General features: G+C 54.8%; 1 protein-coding gene across 2 annotated transcripts in view; it reads right to left on the reverse strand.

The window, feature by feature from the left end:
• EFNB1 (ephrin B1) overlaps positions 1-14,617 on the reverse strand; it is a 50,297-nt gene extending 35,680 nt beyond the window's left edge. For both annotated transcript variants that reach the window (XM_051789592.1, XM_051789601.1), the window contains exon 1: positions 14,402-14,617. In XM_051789592.1, the coding sequence (XP_051645552.1) occupies positions 14,402-14,517 (116 nt within the window). In that variant the 5' untranslated portion in view covers positions 14,518-14,617. The remainder of the gene's footprint in view (positions 1-14,401) is intronic.
• Between the last annotated feature and the right edge of the window lie 6,072 nt (positions 14,618-20,689).

Genomic DNA, 20,689 nt, shown 5'->3' on the forward strand with positions numbered 1-20,689 from the left:
AAACAGCAGCAGAAAGAAAGGGGGATGACTCACGGCGAGGCCACATCTCCACCGACACGCGAGAGCTGCGAGACAGTGCCAAGGACAAGGGCTGGGATCAAAAGCATAAGAGCGGATCAAACGCACGCCCTCCCCGGGGAGGGGGAAGGTTTGCAGGAGCTGCCAGGGGAGGAAGGTGGGATGGAGCCGGGCCCATCTCCCTTTCCTGAGGTTCAGCCGCTGTTTTCACATTCTGAACAGGATCTCTGCTCGTTTGAGTTCATTGAGACACGCACACAGTGCTCCACACCAGGACACAGGCAGGGATGGGGACGGGGAGGACCAGGAAGAACCGTGGTTGCACCCAACAGGAGGTGAAAAAATGCCCTTTTCCCGAGGAAATGAAAGAGCCGAGCCCGGAGCTCAGCACGCCAAAGGGGGCCGGTGCCCTTTCTGCCGGTGCCTCTCAAAGTCTATCAAAAAGTCCCATTTACATCAAAATGCCCTTCCAGACATGCTTCGATTTTACTTTTCCCCTTTCATCTCGCCCCCCTCCCGCCCCACCTCGCAGCCCCATTGTCCTCGCAGCACCGCGCGCGGGGGAGAGGGCCGAGCGCGCTGCCAGCGGGGAAGGAACGGCAGAGAAAGAAAAGAGCTTTAAACTAAGAGAGAAGCCGGAATCGCTCCTGGTCCCGCTCCAGCGGGAGCTGTGACCCCATCTCCTCCCGCCTGCTGCTTGGCGGCCGCCCCGGGGGCCAGCGCTGGCCGTGTCCCCACGCGGGGACGGGGACTCGGGTTGCCCCAGCCTCCTGCCACCCGGGGCTTGGGTCAGGCCGGTGGCCACAGATGGCTCAATGAGCTTTAACAAAAGCCTCGGGCACGGGCTGCAGGATCCATGATCCTGCACGGCTCAGCTCCACTGTTCCTGCATGGGCAGCACCCTGCACGCCCGCTCCCAGCAAGGTGGCTACTGGTGGCACTGGAAGAGCCTGACAAAGCACTTTAGGTACCAACAAGCTGGTAATGAAGTGGCTCAAGTTTGTGTCCTTCACTCTGCAGATGAATCCTAAAATACGCCAGGGGAGCTGGAACACTTCCACCGGTGCCAGTGCCAGGCTCTGCTCTGCCCCAGCCCTGTCCCACCTGTCCTTCTCCAGCAATTCGGATTTATGGAGCTGTTTTCTCCGCCAGCCTTGGCCTCGGCAGCACCACATCCTCCCTAACAAACTCTTCCAAGACCCTTATGCAGAGGTGCTTTCCCCAGGGTGCCAGATGGACACCCAAGCCCCAACTGAAATCCACTCCAGGTTCCATGTGCAAATGCTGTTTAATTCCAGTCTAACTCAGTAAAGCCCAGCTCTAGCAGCTCACAACCCCGATGCCATTCACCAGGCTCTGTCCACCTCCTCTGACACTGAGCTTGTCCAGTCCTCCCTTCCTATTGTCAGCATCTATTTTTAACCCCCAGCATTATTTCTCCCTGCGTGACTTCAGACATTCTCCGGGGACGAGGTGGAATTGCTGAGCTGGTTCCAGGCAAAGTGACTCAACTCTCACCTTCACAAGCCACACAGGAATCACGGAAGGAGTAAATTTTCCTCCGTTCACATTTTCCTTTCTCCTGCCCACCAAGCTCTAAAAGCAGGGAAAACTGCAGGGAGGTAAAGCCCATGTCCATCAGCAAGAACACACAGCAAAGCCATTTCCCTCCTGTTCCTTCCCTGGCACCTTTATCATCAGCTGGATTTACCTCTGTGGCAGTTACCTCGGGAAAAATCCTGCATCAACACCCACTGCCGGTGTAAATGAAGGTCAGAACCACAACCTTCAAACGGGTGTTATGAGTGGATGCTCCAACCTGCCAGGCACGGGGAAGCTTGTGAGAGGCCCATCCCGGTGGAAGGGAGGGAGCAGCGTTCCCCTCGCGGGGCCCTGGGCTGAGCGCCGGTGCCGACGCTTCATTACTCCCTTTGAGCTGGTCCTCCCGGCGCCGCCGAGCAGTAATTAAGGAGAAGGTCAGCAGTGAAGCCCTTCAAAAATCTGTCCCTTTAGGGGAGTATCCAAACAACCCACCATTTGCCGCCTTCTAATTCCTAAAGCGCGCAAACCCAACGCCAACCCAACGCCGACCCAACGCCGAGCGCTCAGAGGTGCCTCGTGGTGCAGGAAGGCGTGCGTCGCGTGAGCCAGATGCTGGCATTAGTGGGCATTAAGAACCAATAAATAATCATTAATGCTGCTCCAGGAATGCGGCGCTCTGTGAGAAAGCCCTGGTGCCAAAACACGGTGTTCACGGCACCGGGGGAGCCGGGCTCCTCCGGTGCAGATCCGGGACAGCCGCCTACCGCGCACAATGCAGCCGGCGCTGCCAATTCCGGATCACATCCCAGTCCCCAGCACTCAGCATTCCTCACGAAGCCCCAGCTCAGGGGCTGGCTCGGAGAGCTCCCACGAGCCGAACTGCTCCCATGGCCACATAGGACCGTGCTGGCCAACAGAAGCTGCGGTGACATGGAGAGCTGCCTCGCTCCGAGCTGTCGGACACTGCTCCGGCCAGCCCTGTCTTCTGGGATGACTTTTGCTCGCTGGAGCTGGCGGGATGCTGGAACACATACAGCCCCAGAGACAAGGGCAGGCAGCATCTGGAAGCAATTATCCCAACGCTCTTGTATCTGTCACCCGCTCCCCAGCCTTCTGCAAGGAACCACTCGCACCATCAGCAATCTCTCTCTCAGAAACCAGGATAAGGATTCTTCCCCCTCTCCCTGACAAGGCAGCAGAAACTTTCCCAACAGAGGGCATAGGGTGGGCAAGGTCCCTCCTGCCAGGTCACACAGGTGAACTGGGCACACCAGGAACAGGCCCCTGTAGGTAACTGAAGGAGGAAGAGCTCCCAGATAAGGAATACAACAATTTCTCTGCTCCATCCGTATCCCACAAACCTCCAACTGCTTTACAGGCATGGGTGAACTCCTGGGAGTTCTGCGGGATGGTCCACACGCCTCCAACACAAGTCATGCATCTCCATCCCCAAACCATGTGCCTCAGTCCTCAACCCACACGTCTCCAACCTCAAACCATGTGTTTCCATCCTCAACCCACGTGCCTCCATCCTCAAAGAGGAAAAGCAAGGAGGAAAGGGCCTTGTCTAGGAGAGCAGGAGCCAGGAGGAACCCACAGCCTTTCCCCAGGTTGAGGACAGCAGCAGGAGTCCCTCTACTCTCCCTGGCATTGTCCACATCCCACAGTGTTCCCAGGCACAGCATGCAGCCTGCATCCCAAAAGGAAAACCCAGCCAAGAAGGAACGGTTGATGGGCCCCAGGGCTTTTCCAGTTGGCTGGCACGTCCAGCAAACCCCCAGAACTCTAAAAGGGTGGCATTCCCACCCACCTCCCCAAGCCCACGGGCTCCACACGTAGTGGAGGGAGGTGGCTCAGGAAGACTTTCGTGCCTCTCCTGGATGTTATGAAACCAGGCAGGGAGCATGAAACTGCCTGCCGTGGGTGGGAGCACCCAAGGCTATGTGAAGAGAGCCGTAGGATTCCTCCGTGGTCTGGGAAAGCACGCGGGCTCCCCCGCCCCGCACACGCCCTCGCAGGGTGGGTTTTTCTTCTGGAGAGACCGGGTGAGCACAAACACCCAGCACAGCCCCACATGAAGGGGATAATTAGGGAACAGCACCCAGCACTCACCAAGTCAGGGCAGAGATCAAAAGCAGCATCAGGCATTAAACCTCCTCGGGATTGGGAACTGCTCCTGGGAAGGGACTCGTGTGGGACCCCTCCTCGCCCCTCCCCTCCCCCACACCCTGGCACCCCTCACTGCAGGGAGGGAACACCAGGACAAGCCAAGCCAGTGCCGTCATCCCCAACACCCCACAAGCACGCTTTCCTCCATTCCCTACTCCCATCAAGTCTTCCTGTAGCTCAGGCTCAAAAAAAGAAGGAAAACAGGAAAAACTTCTCCTACTGCCATAAAACCAGCAAGAGACACGAAGCTGCAAGGATGGACGGCTGGGGGGTCCAGGAGACACAGCTGCACAAGGGACCCTCCTCTCCTCTTCCCTCCCTCCACTGCTTTGCTGGGTTGTTGCTGCCCTAATTATTTCAGCAATTAGGAGAGCTGAGGTGCTGCTAATGGGGGGCAGGGGAAGGGGGACACAGGGAAAGGGAAGGACAGGGAAAGGGGGGAGCACACCAGCAGGGATGCAAAACAAGCCCACAGCCTCACAAAATTTCCATGAAAGAAGAAGAATACAAATCTTAAACCCAAACACAGCTGAAGGGGAAATCCCAGCTGCCTCCAGCCCTTCACACCTCCAAGCGCCTTCCTGAAATCCCAATCCGGCCAAGCCCCCCATTCCCCTTGGCCCAGTGAGAGGGAAGGGGTTGTGCATCCCCCCAGTAGCACCAGAACAGCCCTTCCCACCTCCTGGGGAAGCATCTCCTCCTCCTCCTCCCGCTGCAAAGGAAGCCAGGAACAATGGGATGCACCAGTGCCAGCTCCGGCTGGGATGGACGCTCATGGACCACCCGTCTGGGCTGCCCAGGGATGAGGAGCAGGCTGGGGGGGCAGTCGAGGGCAGAGGGCACAGGCAGTTGCCAAGACTCCCTCCCTTCCTTGGGGCGAGGGGCAGCTCCCTGTCCTGCCAACACAGGGAGGGGGGCATGGGAGGGATATGGGGGGACGCGGGGGTTCAGTGACTGCAGGCAGTGGTCACTGTGACAGGGCTGTGCAGAGCCCCCCCAGCTCACCCCCACCCCAGCTCTTCCCACAGCAGAGGGGATGCCAGCTGATCCACCAGCCAGACCTTCCCTTACAAAAATAACATTTCATCTTTTTTTTTTTTTTAATTTCTTCTCTTAAAATAATTGACTAATTGGCCGAGTCCCAGGTCCGTGCTGGGAGTGGATCCCAGGTCTGCTCTTGCATGAAGGGTTTATTAAAGACATCAGAGGATGACAGGACAGGAGGGGGGCAGGCAGAGCCGGGGCGGTGCCCACAGCACGCTGGAAATTTCCCATCGCACCCAGAGGGAGGAAGCCCAAAAATTAATCCCGGCCATCCCCCGCAGCTCAGCTCTGCCCCGAGCAGGGCCTGAGTCACCCAGGGCGGCATCACCCAGGGTGGCATCACCCAGGATGGCATCCGGGCCCCAGCACCCTCAGAGCAGGAGCGAGGCTGAGAGCACAGGCAAGAGAGGGGGTCCCCCTCCTCTCCTCCCTTTAATCCCCAGCCCCAAAGCAGAGCCCTTTTAGGGGAAAGTGTAACGCAATACCTGGAAAATTTCTCCCACCCGCTCTCCGCTGTCGGCTGCCAAATTTAAAACATATTTGCTGCTTGGCCTTGAAGAAACGTAACCTGCTGCCTAATTCCGACACGTTTATTCTTCGGGGGGCAACGAAAAAATTCGCACAGCCGCTGGTGGCTCCTCTCCTTACACCCCGCAGCCCTCGGGCTGGGAGCTGCCAAAAAGCTGCCTGGGAGCCGTCCACCGGCACGCACCGGAACGCTGGGAAGGAACAGGAGGGAGGGAGCTCTGCCTGTCCTGCAGCACCAGGGCAAGAGGTTTTTGGCAGATGAGCCCAGAGCCTCAGCCTGGGGTGCCATCGGCCAAAAGCCCCTGGAATATGCAATGTCCAGAGCAATGCAAAGCTCCAGAGCATGGGAATGGGTGGGAATCACCACCCGCCTACATGGAGAACACTCCCACTTGTAAGCAGGGCCACCCCATCTCCCCTCACCACACAGAGACCCAGGACAACAAGTGGGTGCCCATGCAGCCCTCATCCCTCATCCCACCACCCCAGCTCCTCACCAGGTGGAATTTTCCAGCAGGGCTGGGGTTGCAGTGGGAAGGGGCTGGGGGAGGGCACAATGTGTTTAGCAGACTGAGCAATCCGACAGGGCCCATTAAAGGAAACAATTTGTAATACAATAATTATTATGTCGTTCCTCTGGCCTCTTTCCTAAGCCACTCTTTAAACAGTTTGAGGCTTGAGGGGCCTCTAGAAAGCAGATGGGATCTGTGGGGCTGAGGGTGCTTCAGTGTCCACGTGTGCCGGGACGAGGCAGATGGGACGGACACACAGGGTGGATGCACATCTGGAGCTCTCCAGTGCAACGGGAGCTCATCCCAGTTTGGTCACGGTCCTTGAGGGATCACCGGGAACACACTGGGAAGGGGAACTGCTGCTCCCCAACACTCCCCAGCCACAGGGGAGCATCACCAGCCGAGGGTCCTCTCCCTGTGCACCGCTGGCTCTGGATCCATGCTCGCCCCAGGATCCACGGCCTGGCAGCACGGTCGGGCCCCGCGGCGGCTCCAGCTCAGCTTTTCTGCTCTGAAGTTCTCGGCCACACATCTGAAGAAAGCGGCGGTAGCGAACAACAGAGCGAGAGCAAGCAACACAAATCCCCGGGATAATGAGCCCGGAGGAGGGAGACGGTGGGCTCTGTCTGAGGAGGGAGCCGTGCTTTTATTGGAGAGGCCTAAAAGGGCTATAAATCCTCAGATTCAAAGGCGAACTCGAGCTCTTTCAAGTCGGAGGAAGGCCTGGGATGTGTCAGCCGGGAGGACTAACCACGCCGCGTCCCCTGCTGAAGTGGCCTCTTCAGCAAAGCCGCGGAGCAGCCCGGGATATTACACCCAGATCCTTTCCATATGCTGCCCGCCCGGCCGCAGGCAGGGCACGCCGGCATCCCTGCCGGCACCGGGAGCCGCCCGACCCCCCGCACGGGAAAAACCGGCCACCCTGCTTTAACGGGGAAGTGCCTGTGTGCCCATTCCCCTTCCCAATGCCCACGGATGATTTGCCCCTCCAAATCCTGGTGGGAGCAGGGGGCTGTGTCCCTCCCTCTCGCGTTTGGCTGCGATACTGCAGCGAGCCCAGACAAAGACGCTGGAGCCCAGCACCAGCACATCCCCGAGCATCCCTCCCCATCCCTGCATCCCTGACCATCCCTGCCAGATCTAGAGCTGCCGGTCCCGTCTGCCAACCCACACACCAGGCCCGGGTTCCCACGTTCCAGGAATCCATGAAAAGGGTAAAATTGGTGGCAAAGAGGAGACAGCGCCAAGCCCCAGCCCTGCACAGACAACCGCAGACACTTCCCAGCTCTAATGAGAAGGAAAACATGGATATGCTCCGGGATCAATGGAATGATGTGAGGGCATTTACAGCTCTTAAGCCATGAAAATGCACTTTGCTTTTCCTAAAGTACCTACTCAGAAGAGGTTGAATGGCAGGAGCCAGCCAGAGCAGCCAGTCCCCAGCGCTGGGCTCATCCTGCACACCAGGATGCCAGGGGCAAAGAAAGGGATTGCTGGGAAGTTGGATGCTCCTGTCCCATCGCCAGTGGTGAGGCAGGTGCCACCAAAAGCAGCCAGAAACCCCATCCAGAGAAGGCACCCACCCCAGCTGGCCCTTTGCACGTCCCAAACTCCAGCATGAAGGTGCTGGGACAAAGAGCTGGTGTGGCATCCCCTCCTGGCACCTCCGCGTTGGCACAAGCAAGAGCCAACCCATGCCAAAGCAGGTAACTCTAAGCCTCTCACCACAGCCCAGCCCTGGCAGACACGGCACACGTGGATCCCTGTGCAGGCACAGCACCGCGGTGGGACGGAGCCATTGGAAAACACCAAGGGGAGCTCACAGCTGGACACCAAACACCCCCTGTCCCGGCTCCCCACACAGCCCCCCCGGCAAAGCCCGGTCCCACGGCCTTGGAAAGGGCGAGCAGCCCACCTGGGAAGGGCCGGCTGCGGGGAAGAAAAGGTTATTCCCGAGCAGCCGAGCCAGGGTTATAAATAGCTGGCATTTTTGAAGTGCAGCTGCTCGGCTCAGCCTGGCCGGGGCGGCACTGCCACGCCGGCACCTGAGCCGGCTCGGATCCCGCCCGGGGGCTCCGGCAGGGAGAGCTCACACAGGAGAAGCCACTGCTCACTGGAACACCAGGAGTAACCCCCCAAACCTGTCCCCCACCATCCTCCAGCCCTCCCCAGGGAGGAGGGGCCTGGAGGCCCCAGAGTCCTGCTCCAGGCATCGCCCACAGCCTCGGCAGGCTTTGGCTCCAGCTCCAGAAGAACCTGCTCCACAAAAACACAGGGGCCAGGAAAATCCCACCGTGTGCACAGATCCAGCCTCACCGAGCAGGACGTTTAGCCCTGGCTTGTCCGACTCATCTGGGACCAAGCCTGGACAGGCCGAGGCAGCCAGGAGTGCCAGGATCCCAAGGCTCTGGCACAGCCAGGAGCAGAGCACTGGGGCTCTGACTGAAGATGGGATCCCGAGACTCCAGTACAGCCATGAGCTGAGCACCAGTGCTCCAATCAAGATATGGGATCCTGAGAATACGACAAAGTCAGGAGCAGAACATCAGTGCTCCAAACAGAGATAGCATTCCAAGACTCCTGCACAGCCATGAGCTGGTGTTCCAACAAGAGACAACACACCAGGAGCAAGAAAACCCTTCCCAAAGGATGGTGGGTGTGCACCAAACCTCTCCACGAGCAGGAGAACCACCACCACTACAACCACCATCCCTCCTGCTCTCCGGAGGAGGATCCTCTGTCATACCACCCACCCCAAAACAAGGGATGGGAAGGAGAAAAGCAGGAAGCAACAGCAAAGACCTGTGCTCTCTCTCAGCCCAGCACAACAAAAGCCCGGCCGCGCATTCCTGCCCAGATGTGACGCTGCGATAACACCGAGCGAGTCCTTCTCCTGCTCCCCATCCCAGCAATCATTAATTAGAGACAGAACGGAATCAGCTTTGTTTCTCCCCACCCTGTTCCAGCTGCCAGACTCCAAGTAGCATGTGCTACTGATCGCTCCAAGATGTTTTCCCACCGGAGCCCAGTGCTCTTCGGGTAGAGAGGCTTCCCGGCAGCACGGCCACCGCTGGGCCAGGAATAGGGTGCCCTGCCAGAGGGGCAGGGACGTGGAGCCACGGGGAAGTCAGGGGCAGGTGGGACCCACAAATCCTACATGGAAAAAGGGATCATGCCCCGCTTTACAGAGGTAACCCAAACAGCTCCTGACGTGCATCATGCGAGCGGTTGCACAAGCACCCCGACTCTTGGGACCCCGTGATCCCAACAAACATGGGCAGGGCTCGGGGGGACCCTGAGCACTCAGTCAAGCTGTTTAGGGGGACCCCCAAGCACCCAGAGAAGCTGTTTGGGGGGACCCCCAGCACTCAGTAAAGCTGCTTCAGGAGACCCCAGTCTACAAGGGAGCGCTGAGCACTCAGCAAAGCTGTTTGGGGGGACCCCATAGCACCCAGCAAAGCTGCTCAGAGGGACCCCCAGCCCAGCGAGGGCACAGGCTTATCCCACCCTGCCAGACACAGTCCATTAGGGATAAGGATCCCAGGAGCACCTCAGACCCCCAGAGCGGTGCAGGGGCTCATGTGCAGCGGTGGCACAGGGAAGCAACCCCCACTAGCCCCTGGCAGCCCTTCCTGGTCCAAAGTGGCACGGAAGGCCCGTTCGGCCCCGCTGCCAGGCGGCTCCGAGGAGCTGCAGCAGCTGTTTTGCTCCGAGAAAGCTCCGGCTCCTTTTACAATCAATCAGCCACCCCATCACGGCTCTTTTTTTCTTTTAAAGGAAGCAGTTAAATCCATTTTATGGAATCCAGCGGTATTTACCCGGCTACTGCAAGAGCCGCAGCCCTGCCTTCCCTTTTTCTTAATTTAAGTTAATGAAGTCATTCCCAAACAACCCACAAGGAGCCCTGGGTGCTCCTTCCCCTGGGCACTGGGAGAGAGGGAATCTCACTGGTGAAACCTGGGCAGGGCACAGGGGTTCTGCCTTGGGGGAGTGGGAGCACAAACTCCCCATGCTGAGAGAGCTCCCAACAGCCTGCGACCCAGGAAAGGGTCCCCCCAGTCCCCTCGGGAAGGGTTCCACCATTCCAGAGGGAAACTTCAACCAGGATGCAGGCCATCCAGGCTTGCTTTGTCCAAGCCTTCAGAGATGAAGCAAAGTCCTGGGGAGGCCCAGTTTTGTACAGGGGCCATCAGATTCCTGATGGGACCACAGAATCAAAAATCCTGGAATAGTTTGGGTTGGAAGGGATCTTAAAGCTCATCCAGTTCCACTCCTTGCCACGGGCAGGGACACCTTCCACCAGCCCAGGTTGCTCCAAGCCCCATCCAACCCGGCCTTGGACACTTCCAGGGATGGGGTAGCCACAGCTTCTCTGGGCAGCCTTTGCCAGGGCCTCCCCACCCTCACAGGGAAGAATTCCTTCCCAATATCCAATCTAAACTTCCCATGTTTTTAGTTTAAAGCCATTCCCTTGGGGATCCCCCACCTCTCGGGCCTGGGAAGGGGGAGTCTCCGAAGGCTCCGTGAGCCATAAATGACTCTTAATTAAAAATAACCAGCGTGTTCTCCCTATTTCCCAACTCCCGACACCCCGGAGCGCGCCCACCGCTCCGGTAATTCCATTACATCTGCTCCGACAAGTGTGAGCCCCCCGCTCCGGAGCTCCAGGCCAGTCATTCCCCTCGGAAACAGCCTTCCCGCAAGCACTTTGTCCCTCGTAAAACGGCATTAAAAAAGGCAAAGATACGCCAGGCTTCAAACCCGGCGCTTATGGAATCCAACGGGACACCAGCATGCCATTAAAGGCAGAATAAAAATACCATGAAAGATTAGACTTTTGTCTGTTTTTTTTTTTTTCCCCCCTGTTCCCTTCACCTTTTTCTTCTTAAATAAATAAATTCACTTTGTTTTGAGTAAGTTGCTGGATTGTTCCGTGGAGCGAACAGAGTCGAGTGAAACTTTCTGTAAGAGGAAGAGGGAAAAGCAGAGGCAAAAGGAGCCGTTCTCCGGAGCCGCGGATGATGTGTCCCATTTCCCCCACCTCCTTATTAAAATACTTTCTGGAGAGGCGAATTCCAGCCTGAAATGAATTTTCCAAACCATATTTTATTAGGAATGCTTCCTTTTAACGGTCGGTACAGGAGCCCACCAGGGTCAGTATTTCTCCAAAATTACAGCCAAGGGAGTTGAGAAAGGATTTAGCCAGAATTTCTCGGGCAATTCCCGGCTGTTCAAGGAGAGCACGCTCCCACTGCCCCCCAGCTGGGCAGCAAAGGGGCCAAGCAAATCCCAAAAGCACTTTCTGCCCCCCTCAAAGCCCATGTTGGACTCTGTGGAAAAATTAAAGCCGTATTGGTTCCCCAAGACCCCTTCCAAGGGGCTCCACAGGCATCCCAGGAGAAGCTTGCTCAGAGAGGTGAGCTCATCCCAGTCACAGGTTTGACACAATTACCACTTTTTTTCCAACAAAACCATTCCTAGGCCTATTTTTTCCCCTTTAAAGACCCAGAATTATTCACAATGGGAAGACAGTGATGATTTCACCGCTGGCTTTGGGACACACACCCAGGAGCCGAAGGGAAATGCTTCCCAACGCGGCGCTGCAGCTTAAGCCTGTCTTAACTCGATTAGGAAATGGTTCCGTCTATCGGATGTGTTATCAGAGTCCCTCCGATAACACCAGCAGCCCCGGACCCGCCAGAGCTTGGAGCCCACAGCCCTCAGCTGCCCAGAAAGGGCAGGAAAATATTTTCCTTATTTACAGCGATCGCTCCAAGGCCGGCCGGGCCCAGCGGGCCACGCTTGCTCCTCCGATCCGTTGGAAAATTCCACTTAGCCGTATTATTTTTAAAGGCTTTAGCTCTCTTTACTCTAAAAACAAGAGTTAAAGCTCGGCAGAGTGGGATGGGGGACTGGCACAGCCCCGGCGTCACCCGAGGAAGGGGTCTGGAAGCCCAAAGTATGGTGGGGAGAGGGTTCAGTGGATCTATCCGGAAGAGTAATCCCAGTCAAACCAAGAGCACGGCTTTTCCTCAAGCTGGAGCCAGACTTTGCCCAGCACACTGATCTCAGACTGGTTTCCTCAGCCGGGTTTGCTGGGAGCAGTTGTGGAGAGGCTCTGCCCGACACCACACAACCAGCACAAATCGGAGGTGGGAGCACCAAGGGGTAAAAGGAAGCGACGGATCCCGGAGATGGATCCCGGAGATCAGGGTCCGGGGTCACTTCACGGGGGCACAGACCCGGATCATGGGATCAGAGCCTGGCCCTGACAGCCCCCACCAAGGCAAAACCCTTACACTGGCTTTGCCCACACATGTCCCAGCATGTTCCCAGTTGGCAACGCCAACGTTTCGGGCTCTTCCCACCCTCTCCCGTCCCTGTGGGGATACGGGGATGGGGAAGCACCGGGGCTGCTGCCCCACAGCAGGCACCCACGGGAGCAGCCCCACGATGGCACGTGCCCAGAACACTGTGCCGAGGGCAGACAACCTCTGAGCCCCGAACTGGGGGAGAACCAAGGGCAGACTGAGATCCAAATTCAGGGAGAATTGAGAGTGGCCAACCACCAAGCTCCAGGGAGAACCGAGGGGACACAACCTCCGAGCCCCGAATTCAGGGAGAACCAAGAGTAGGCAACCACTGCACTCCAAACTGGGGGAGAAACAAGGGCAGAGAAACACTGAGACTCAAATTCCAGGAGAACCGAGAGTGGGCAACCACTGAGCTCTAGACTGGAAAAGAACCGGGAACAGACAATCTCTGCGCTCTAAACTGGGGGAGAACCAAGGGTGGATGACCACCAAGTTCCAAATTCAGGGAGAACTGAGAGTGGGCAACCACCAAATCCAAACTGAGGGAGAACCAGAGGTAGACAACCACAAAGCTCCAAGGTGGGGGAGAACCGAGGGCAGACAACCACCGAGCTCCAAAACTGGGGAGAAACATTCGTGGACCATCTCCGAGCTCCCACACTGGGAGGAGAACTGAGGGTGGACGATCTCTGAGCTCTGAATTTGGGGAAAACTAGGAGCGGGCAACCACCGAGCTCCCAAGTGGGGGAGAACTGGGAGCGGACAACCACCAGGCTCCCAGTGAGGAAACCCAGGAAGACCCTGAGCTCTCCCTGGACACCCCACTTGGAGGGACATCTCCGAGCGCTCCGCACCAGGGGTCGGTGCCGGTGGGAACCTCCCGGTGTGCCACCCTGTGCCGGCTGATTGCCACCACCTCCTCCAACTTCCAGGCCTCGGCAGCTTAAGGAAAGCCCAGGATAGCAAAGGGGACCAGGGAGACATGGCGTCCCCCACCACCAAGCCAGAGCTGCCTCTACCTCCTCCAGCTCTTTTTCCCAAATAAAACTGTATTTTCTGGAACTTATTTGCCTGTCCCTCGCCAACACCACGGGCTCACGAACACAGCAGGACAATTCCCGAGGGAGAAGGCTCTCTCTGCTCCCAGCCAACTGACACAACTCCGAAAGGAAGGAGAGGAAAAACACATCGAGGAGGAGAACGGAGCGCCGGAGCCGCCGTCCCGGCGCTTCCAGAGCTGGGCACATGCGTGAGCCGGCAAAGTTCCTTTTTCCCAACGAAATAAAGGAAATAAACGTTTGGCTGGAATACGTGTCCAAGCAGGAAGGTTGTCCAAATTGTTTCGCTTCTTTCCAACCCTCAAAAACTCTTTGGATTATTTTACGGGATTTTTTTTTTTTTTGCCTTGAGAAATGCGGTGGGGAGAAAAAAAAAAAATCAGGCTAAAAGCAGGATTTTTTTTTTTTTTTCAAGCTTAAACGGGGTAAGATAAATAAACATTCCGTGATCTACAAGATAAAGCTCAGCAAGGGCCACCAAATCATCCCGACCACCAGCCACGGGGCAGGGGCGACCAAACACCCTACACTCCTCCTCGTCCTCGCCCTTCATCCCGGCCCTTCGCATTGTTCCTGCACGGCAGCCGCGTCCACATCCACAGATAAATAAATAAATACATAAAAATATATATAATTTGGGTGTCTGCACAGACGGAGCAGCCCCGCCGCCCGCTTTGTTCGGACCCAGCCCGGTTGGGGGGGGGTCCCCCGCCTTCCTCCACGGCCGATTTCGGATGAGAAAGCCCAGGAGAAAAAAAAAGAAAAAGAAAAAGGTAATAAATCCAAGTGGTGGAGGGGAGCGGCGATCCGGGGGGGAGAAAAAAAAAAACCCACAATTTAAGCGTGAAAAATTTTAAAAAAATAAAAAAGAAAAACAACAAAAGGCGTTCTTAAAAAATAAAAACGGATTCAAAGAGAGGAAAAGCTGCGCGAAGCAAAAGCATCGTTAAAAACGGGGGGGAAAAAAGGAGAGGAGGTGTTGGGGTTTTTTTTGGTACAAAAAGCAGCGCGGCATCGCCGCGGGTCCGTCCTCAGCCGGGGGTCGCTCCGTCCGCCGCCCGCAGCCGCCGGGTGCGATTTTCCCTTGAAAACCTCGCCGTTTCCGTTAAATTCGTACGGCTACCGCGGTTTCGGTACATTTTTGCCCGCGGGGGGGGTGCGAGGCGCGTTTTCACCCCCTCCCCCTTGCTCCCGCCCCCCTTCTCGCCGCACGTACTTGGGGTTCGCGGAGCTCCACGACACCGGCTCCAGGCTCTTGGCGAGCGGCGCGGCGAGGCGGCACAGGGCCAGCAGGACACCCAGCAGCCACCGCCCGCCGCGGGGCCGCGCCATCGTCCCTCGGCGGCGGGACGGGCCGGGCGTCAGGCGCCCATCGCGCTCCGCCGCCTCCTCCTCCACCTCCTGCCGCTCCTCTCCCGACCCGCCGCCTCCGCCCGCCCCGCACCGACTGAGGCGCCGCCCGTCGCGGCAGCGGCTCTACCCCTCCGCGCAGGCAGCGGCGCGGGCAGCCTGGAGCGGCGGCCAATGGGCGAGCGGAGCGGGGGGGGCCTTGCGGGCGGGCACGCCCATTGTGGGTTCTTAAGGGGAGCGCGGAGATTTTGGGGGTTTTTTTATGACACCCCCTCACCCCCCAGTTGGTGTCGGTTACTGTCGAGTTAACGGAGTGAGAGGGGGCGACGGGATGGGGACGGGCCGGCGGGGCGCCGGTACCGGCGCCCCGCCGGCCCGTCCCCATCCCGTCGCCCCTCCACCCCCCCGCTGCGCGCCCCGCTTGGCCTCGCCCGCCCATTCAGCCGCGGTCCTACAGCGCCCCCCAGCGGCCGCCGCCGGCCACGCCCCGAACGGGACCCGAAATATTCCAAAAAAACATTCCAGGATTCGGAGCGGGTTAAAGGGTTTAAACGTTTGTGGGGTTTTTTTTTCCAGTTTTCTTAAAGATCTGGGGTTTTTTTCCCCGCTTTTCTTAAATATTCGTTGTTTTTTTTCTTACTCTTTTCCAGGGTTTTTAAAAAGATTTTAAAAAAGATTTTTGGACTTTTCCCCATGTTTTCAGTTGTGGGGTTTTTAAAGTCACTTGAAGTATTTTGAAAGGGTTTTTTCTTTCTTTTATATATTTTTTTTCAGGTTTTTGCGATTCTGGAGTTTTTTTGAATTTTGGGAGGGATTTTAAAGTATTTTTGACGAGTCTTTTTTCCACAGGTTTTTAAATTTTTTTAAGTCCTCTGATTTTTGATTTTTGATTTTTTTAATTCTATTTTTTTTTTTGTTTTCAGACTTTTTAGACGTTTTTATTTTATTTTTGTAAGGGTTTTTATTTTTCATTTTTTTGAGAGTTTTTGACCTTCTTTAAAGTTTTATTTAAAAGTTTTCTGATGGAATTTTTTTTTAATTGTGTAGGATTTTTTTAATATTTCTGGAGCTTTGGGAGTTTTTTGCCATTTTTTAATTTTTTGTTGTTGTTGTTTTAGTTGGGCCATGGGGAGGGAAAACCCAAACCCCAGAATTAATTTTCTTCCTATTAAGAAAATTATTGGAGTCAATTCACTTTCTATTAGAAAACCAGTAATAAACCCCTTTGGAGTTGGTTTAATTTCTATTAATAAAGTTTAAAAATAAAGTAAAAAGCCCTCCCGAGTCTGTTCACTTTTTATTAAGGAGATTATAAAAACCCCTCAAGTCAGTTTCTTTCTGTTTCAAAAATAAACCAACAAACTTTGGCGTCACTTTCGTTTTTACTGAGAAAATTGAAAAACAAACAAAAAGTCACTTTCGAGTACAAAAATAAACCAAAACCTCCCCAGTCAGTTCCGTTTCCATTAAAAAATTGAAATTTAAGCTCAAATCCCTTCACTTTCCATGACCAAAAAACTACAAAACCTTCGGGTTGGTTCAGTATCTATTAAGGAAATTATCAAAAAAAGAAATCTGGAGTCAATTTGCTTCTTATTAATAAAAATTTTTGAAAGCTAAAGATTTAAATGTGATTTTTCTGCCTTTTCAAGGAAAACCCCGATCTGGGGTCATGGGGGGGTCCCTGGGAGCAGGTGGGCAGCAGGATTTGGGCTGTTCCAGAGACCCAAATGATGGAATTCCAACCTAAAATAGGGGGAAAAAATTAGAAATTAGGCAAAATATTCAAAACTGTTATTTTTATGTATTTGGGTGCCTAGCCAGGCTCAGGTGGGTCCCAGGGGTCTCCTCCTTGCTTATTCCCTGCCCATTCCCTGCCTGTTCCCTGCCTGTTCCCTGCCCAATTCTGCTTTTCCTGCCTGCTCCCTGCCCATTCCTTCTCTCCCTGCCCATTCCTTCTCTCCCTGCCCATTCCCTGCCCTCCCCCTGCCCATTCCCTGCCCTCCCCCTGCCCATTCCCTGCCCTCTCCCTGCCCATTCCCCCTCTCCTGCCCCTCCATCCCTGCACTGACATCAGGCCCGTTGCCATGGCGATGCCGATCTCCCGGCACGGGCTCAGGTGGGATCCAGAGCCCTGGAATCCTTCAGAAGGAGGATCCTGTCCCCACAGGTTCCCTGTGTCCGAACCACCCCACCACCAGGATCCCCTCGGGATCACTTTGGGAGCAGTTTGGGATCAGACCAGTGGGCACCAGTTTGGTGGTGCTGGAGGATCCTCGGGATGAGGGGAAGGAGCAGGTGATCCAGGCACGGGGGGGGGGCAGAGCCTGACGAGGATCCAAAGGTCACCAGGAGCCACTTTATGGAGGGTTCAACGGCACAGCCACACCTGGCACTCCGGGATGGCTGCGTGCCGGGAAAAACCCGGATCATGGGCTCTGCCCACTCTGGAATGTCTCAGCAACACCAAACCAAACACTCGTAAGGTGGGAGAGGCCCCGTGGAATGGGGCCAGGCCTCATGCGGGGCAGTGGGACACCTTGGAGAGGTGAGCATCGCTCCGGGAGAACAGGATACTCTTTCCCAACCCTTCCCAGTCCTGACCCCCAGCGGGAAACACCTGCCTGGTAAAGTCACTCAAGGACAAAATCCTGCTTCTCCCAGCCAGCCATGGTAAGGGAATCGGCAGTGCCAAACCAGGGCAATTCCTCCGATGGTTCTGGGGAAAAAACCCAATAAATTAATTGGAAAAGGATTCCCAGGCTCAGCTGCCCCTGTGACACCAGGAAGTGGGCTGAGCTCCCGGCGGGAGCAGAGCCAGCAGCAGCAGGAAGGGATCGATACCCCGGAGGGTCTGAGCAGCTGGGGGCAATGGCACCCCATCCTTGTCCAAAATCCCAAGTGTGGCAGGTGATCCTTGTGCTTTCACCAGGAATGACTGGGATTCCCATCTCCCCTCCCTTTTCCTGCCCTTCTCCTTCCCCAGCACTCCCAGGGCTGACCCAGATGTCCCTGTGTGTGGGTGTCACGAGTTTCAGGGACTCAGCTCCCACACAGGCTCCATCTCCCATGAGGGGTCCAGGATTCTCCAGCTACCCACAGACCTGGTGCTCCCTGGAGTCCTTGCCTAGGACCGGTGAGGGATAAGAAAGGGCATCACTGAATTCCCAAATCTTCATCTTTTTGGGATCCAGGAGCTGCCTTGTGCCACATCCATGTGCCCTTCCCGCACATCCCACGGTCCCATTCCCTCACTGATCCTCTGGTCTCTTGGTTTCCCTCTCCTCCCTCTTCACCTGCCTTGAAACCTCATTTGAAACAATAATGACATTTTGGGGGATGATCCGGGGAATTCACCTCACCTGCTCCATTCTAAAAGGACAAAGTGGGACAGAAGTGACTGGAAATCCTTTGGCATTGCTCCCAAAATTCTCAGCTCTCCACCCCCCCCAGCTGGCACCGTCTCTCTGCACCCAGTCACACCCTCATCAGATAATGAGCTGCAGCCCTGAATGTGTTCCACAGCCACTTCACATTTAAACTACCTGAGACATTTCCTCGTGGAAAGAGAAATGGGATAAAACAGAGCAAAGAGAAGAAAATTTAGGCTGAACACCAGGAAAAAGTGCTTAGTGCAGAAATCCGGGGGATGGTTCCCCCAGGAAAGCACTGGAGTTATTTAAAACTCACCTAAATAAAACATCGGTGGGGAATAAACTTCTCTCATCCCAAAGGCACCGTGGGGCCAGGGAGATGTTTTCTGGGATGAAAGGGATGAGATCCCACCGGGCTGGATCTCAAGTGGCTTGGCACTTGAAAAGTGCTTTTCCAAGGAGCCCTGCACAGATGGGGCCAAAATTCATGATTAACCCAAATCTTTGTAAAAAAAAGACCCACGGGGATTTTTTTTTTTAAGGGCATGGGATACATGGAGAGGTCCAACAAGCCCTGTACCCGTGGAATAGCAGCCAGCAGGGCAGGGCGGGTGCCAGGGAGGCAGCGAAATCAGAGCATCAAATCCAGCAATGAAGGTGATGTCAAGGATTTGCCTTTCCCGGGATTTATTCCATCATTCCTGCGCTCAGGCTCCGGGAAACTTGCACCTTCTGCAGATGTGCCGCCTGATTAAAATGATGCAACATATTTGCTGGCTGTGTCATAGGATTTAAATTAAAAAGCCCATATTCCACCTGAAAATCTGGCGCTTCCCACCTGCCCGGGGGGCCGGGGGAGCGGAAAAGGGGGAGCTGAGGGTGTTTAATCCATCTGGGAAGGACAGAGCAGGGAAATGCAGCAGCACGAGGCCATCGGGCTCCAGAGGCACATTTTATGGGGCTGAGAAGTCGCTGTATAATGGGCCAGGGAAGGAAGTATTAAAATCTTTAACCAGTTTTCAGAGACGCGATAATTAAGGTGTTGCAAGCTACAATTGCCTGGAAAAAAAATCCAAAGGCAGGGAATAAGATTTTTATCACTTTCAGAAGTGGCCACTCATGGATTTGGGGTTTTTTTTAAAAAAAAAAAATAAATTAAATAAGAATAATAAAACCCTGCAAGAAAGAGAAAATTTAAAAGGTGGTTGAAAAGGGGTTGGGCTGCAGGGAAGGGGAGAGAAAGCGGGAGCTGGGAGAGCAGTGGCCGGCACTGGGAAGTCAGGGAACCTGATTCAGGAAAGCACTTAGCATTGTCCGGGGTCCAGCACTTTAATCAGGAGCTTTAATGGAACTGGAGTAGAGGCTTAGTGCTGAAACATCTTCAGTGGAGCTGCCCCCTTTCATCCGGAGCTGTGGGCAGGAAGGAATATCGGCCTTAATTAATGAGGCTGCAGAAATGGGTGAGAGGCTCAACTCCCGCCGGGCTCAACCCTCCCGCTCCTGCTCGGGGCAGGACACATCCCTGCCCAGCTCTGAGCAAATCCACGTCTTTGGCTGTGCCCTGGATAAGGGCAGAGTGCAGCTGGGGGGATGACAGAGGGAAGCGACATGGAAAACCACAGGGCAAATCCCTGGCAGGCAGTTGGTGCCTCCCTAAACATGGAGTGAGGGCAGCCGAGGGGAGACAGGTGTGAACACCCAGAAATGCCCAAAAATCCAAGCTCTTCACGCTACAATCCCACCAGAAGTGGATCACCTTGCTCTTGTAAGAGTAATGGTGAGGGGTGAGACGTACTGGGGAGCTGCTTTTAGCTCTTCAAACAATATTGTTGCAAATATAATGAAAATGCCTCAAATTGGCTGGAGTGGGAGCAGTGGGAACTACACAGTGGTAGATTCCAACAGAAATATGGGGGGGAATATTTACATATACTCATTTATATAAATAGTTGGATATATATGTGTTTTTATATTTATGTATATAGATTTATATGTATTTATCACAGAATCACAGAATATTCTGAACTGGAAAGGACCCACAAAGATCATCGAGTATAGGGATGATGTGTATTTATCTATATTTATATATGTATAGATATATATTTATACATGTGTATGAATGTATTTTTATATATTTATATATGGCTATACATGTATTTGTATATATAAATATATAATTTATACTAATAATAAATACAGTGTCCCCACTTGTGCAGAGGTTGTTGGAGGAGGCAGGAGATGCATGCAGGAGTATCCAAGGGGACACTGCCGAGGTCATTCCTTAGCATTTCCTTTAATGACCCGGCAAAAGGCACAACCACACGTTAATGACCTGGCAGAGAAGATAAGCAGCTTGTCACTGAAATTCCCACCACTATCCTGGTGTGCCGGGAGCCCTTCCACAGGCAGGGAAACATGAAAGGGGCCTAAACGGCTGGAAAGGAGCACAGGAAACTCCATGGTTTTGTTAGTGGGGGGAAAAAAAAATAAATCTAATCGGATCTATCTGGGGCGAGTGATTAAAAACTTGTCGGAGGGGGAGAGCGGCAGCGGCACCTCGGGAAAATCCGCGGGGCAGGTCGGGTTTAGTATGCAGCTATGCCAGAGCTCCTCTCATCCACCTCTCCCAGGGAAAACACAAAGTGCAGTTTCAGGTCACCGATCCAGCGAAAGAAGGAAAAGCCCCAAAAAGGAGCAGAAGCCGGAGGAATGGTATGTAAGCCGAGATCTGCAAACACATGGATCTGTTTTCTTTGGAGCGGGAGCGGCGAGGGGAAGTC

This window comes from Manacus candei, unplaced genomic scaffold (assembly GCF_025592945.1).
Source record: "Manacus candei isolate 608988 ecotype Guabito, Panama unplaced genomic scaffold, ASM2559294v1 h1tg000003l, whole genome shotgun sequence".
NCBI lineage: Eukaryota > Metazoa > Chordata > Aves > Passeriformes > Pipridae > Manacus > Manacus candei.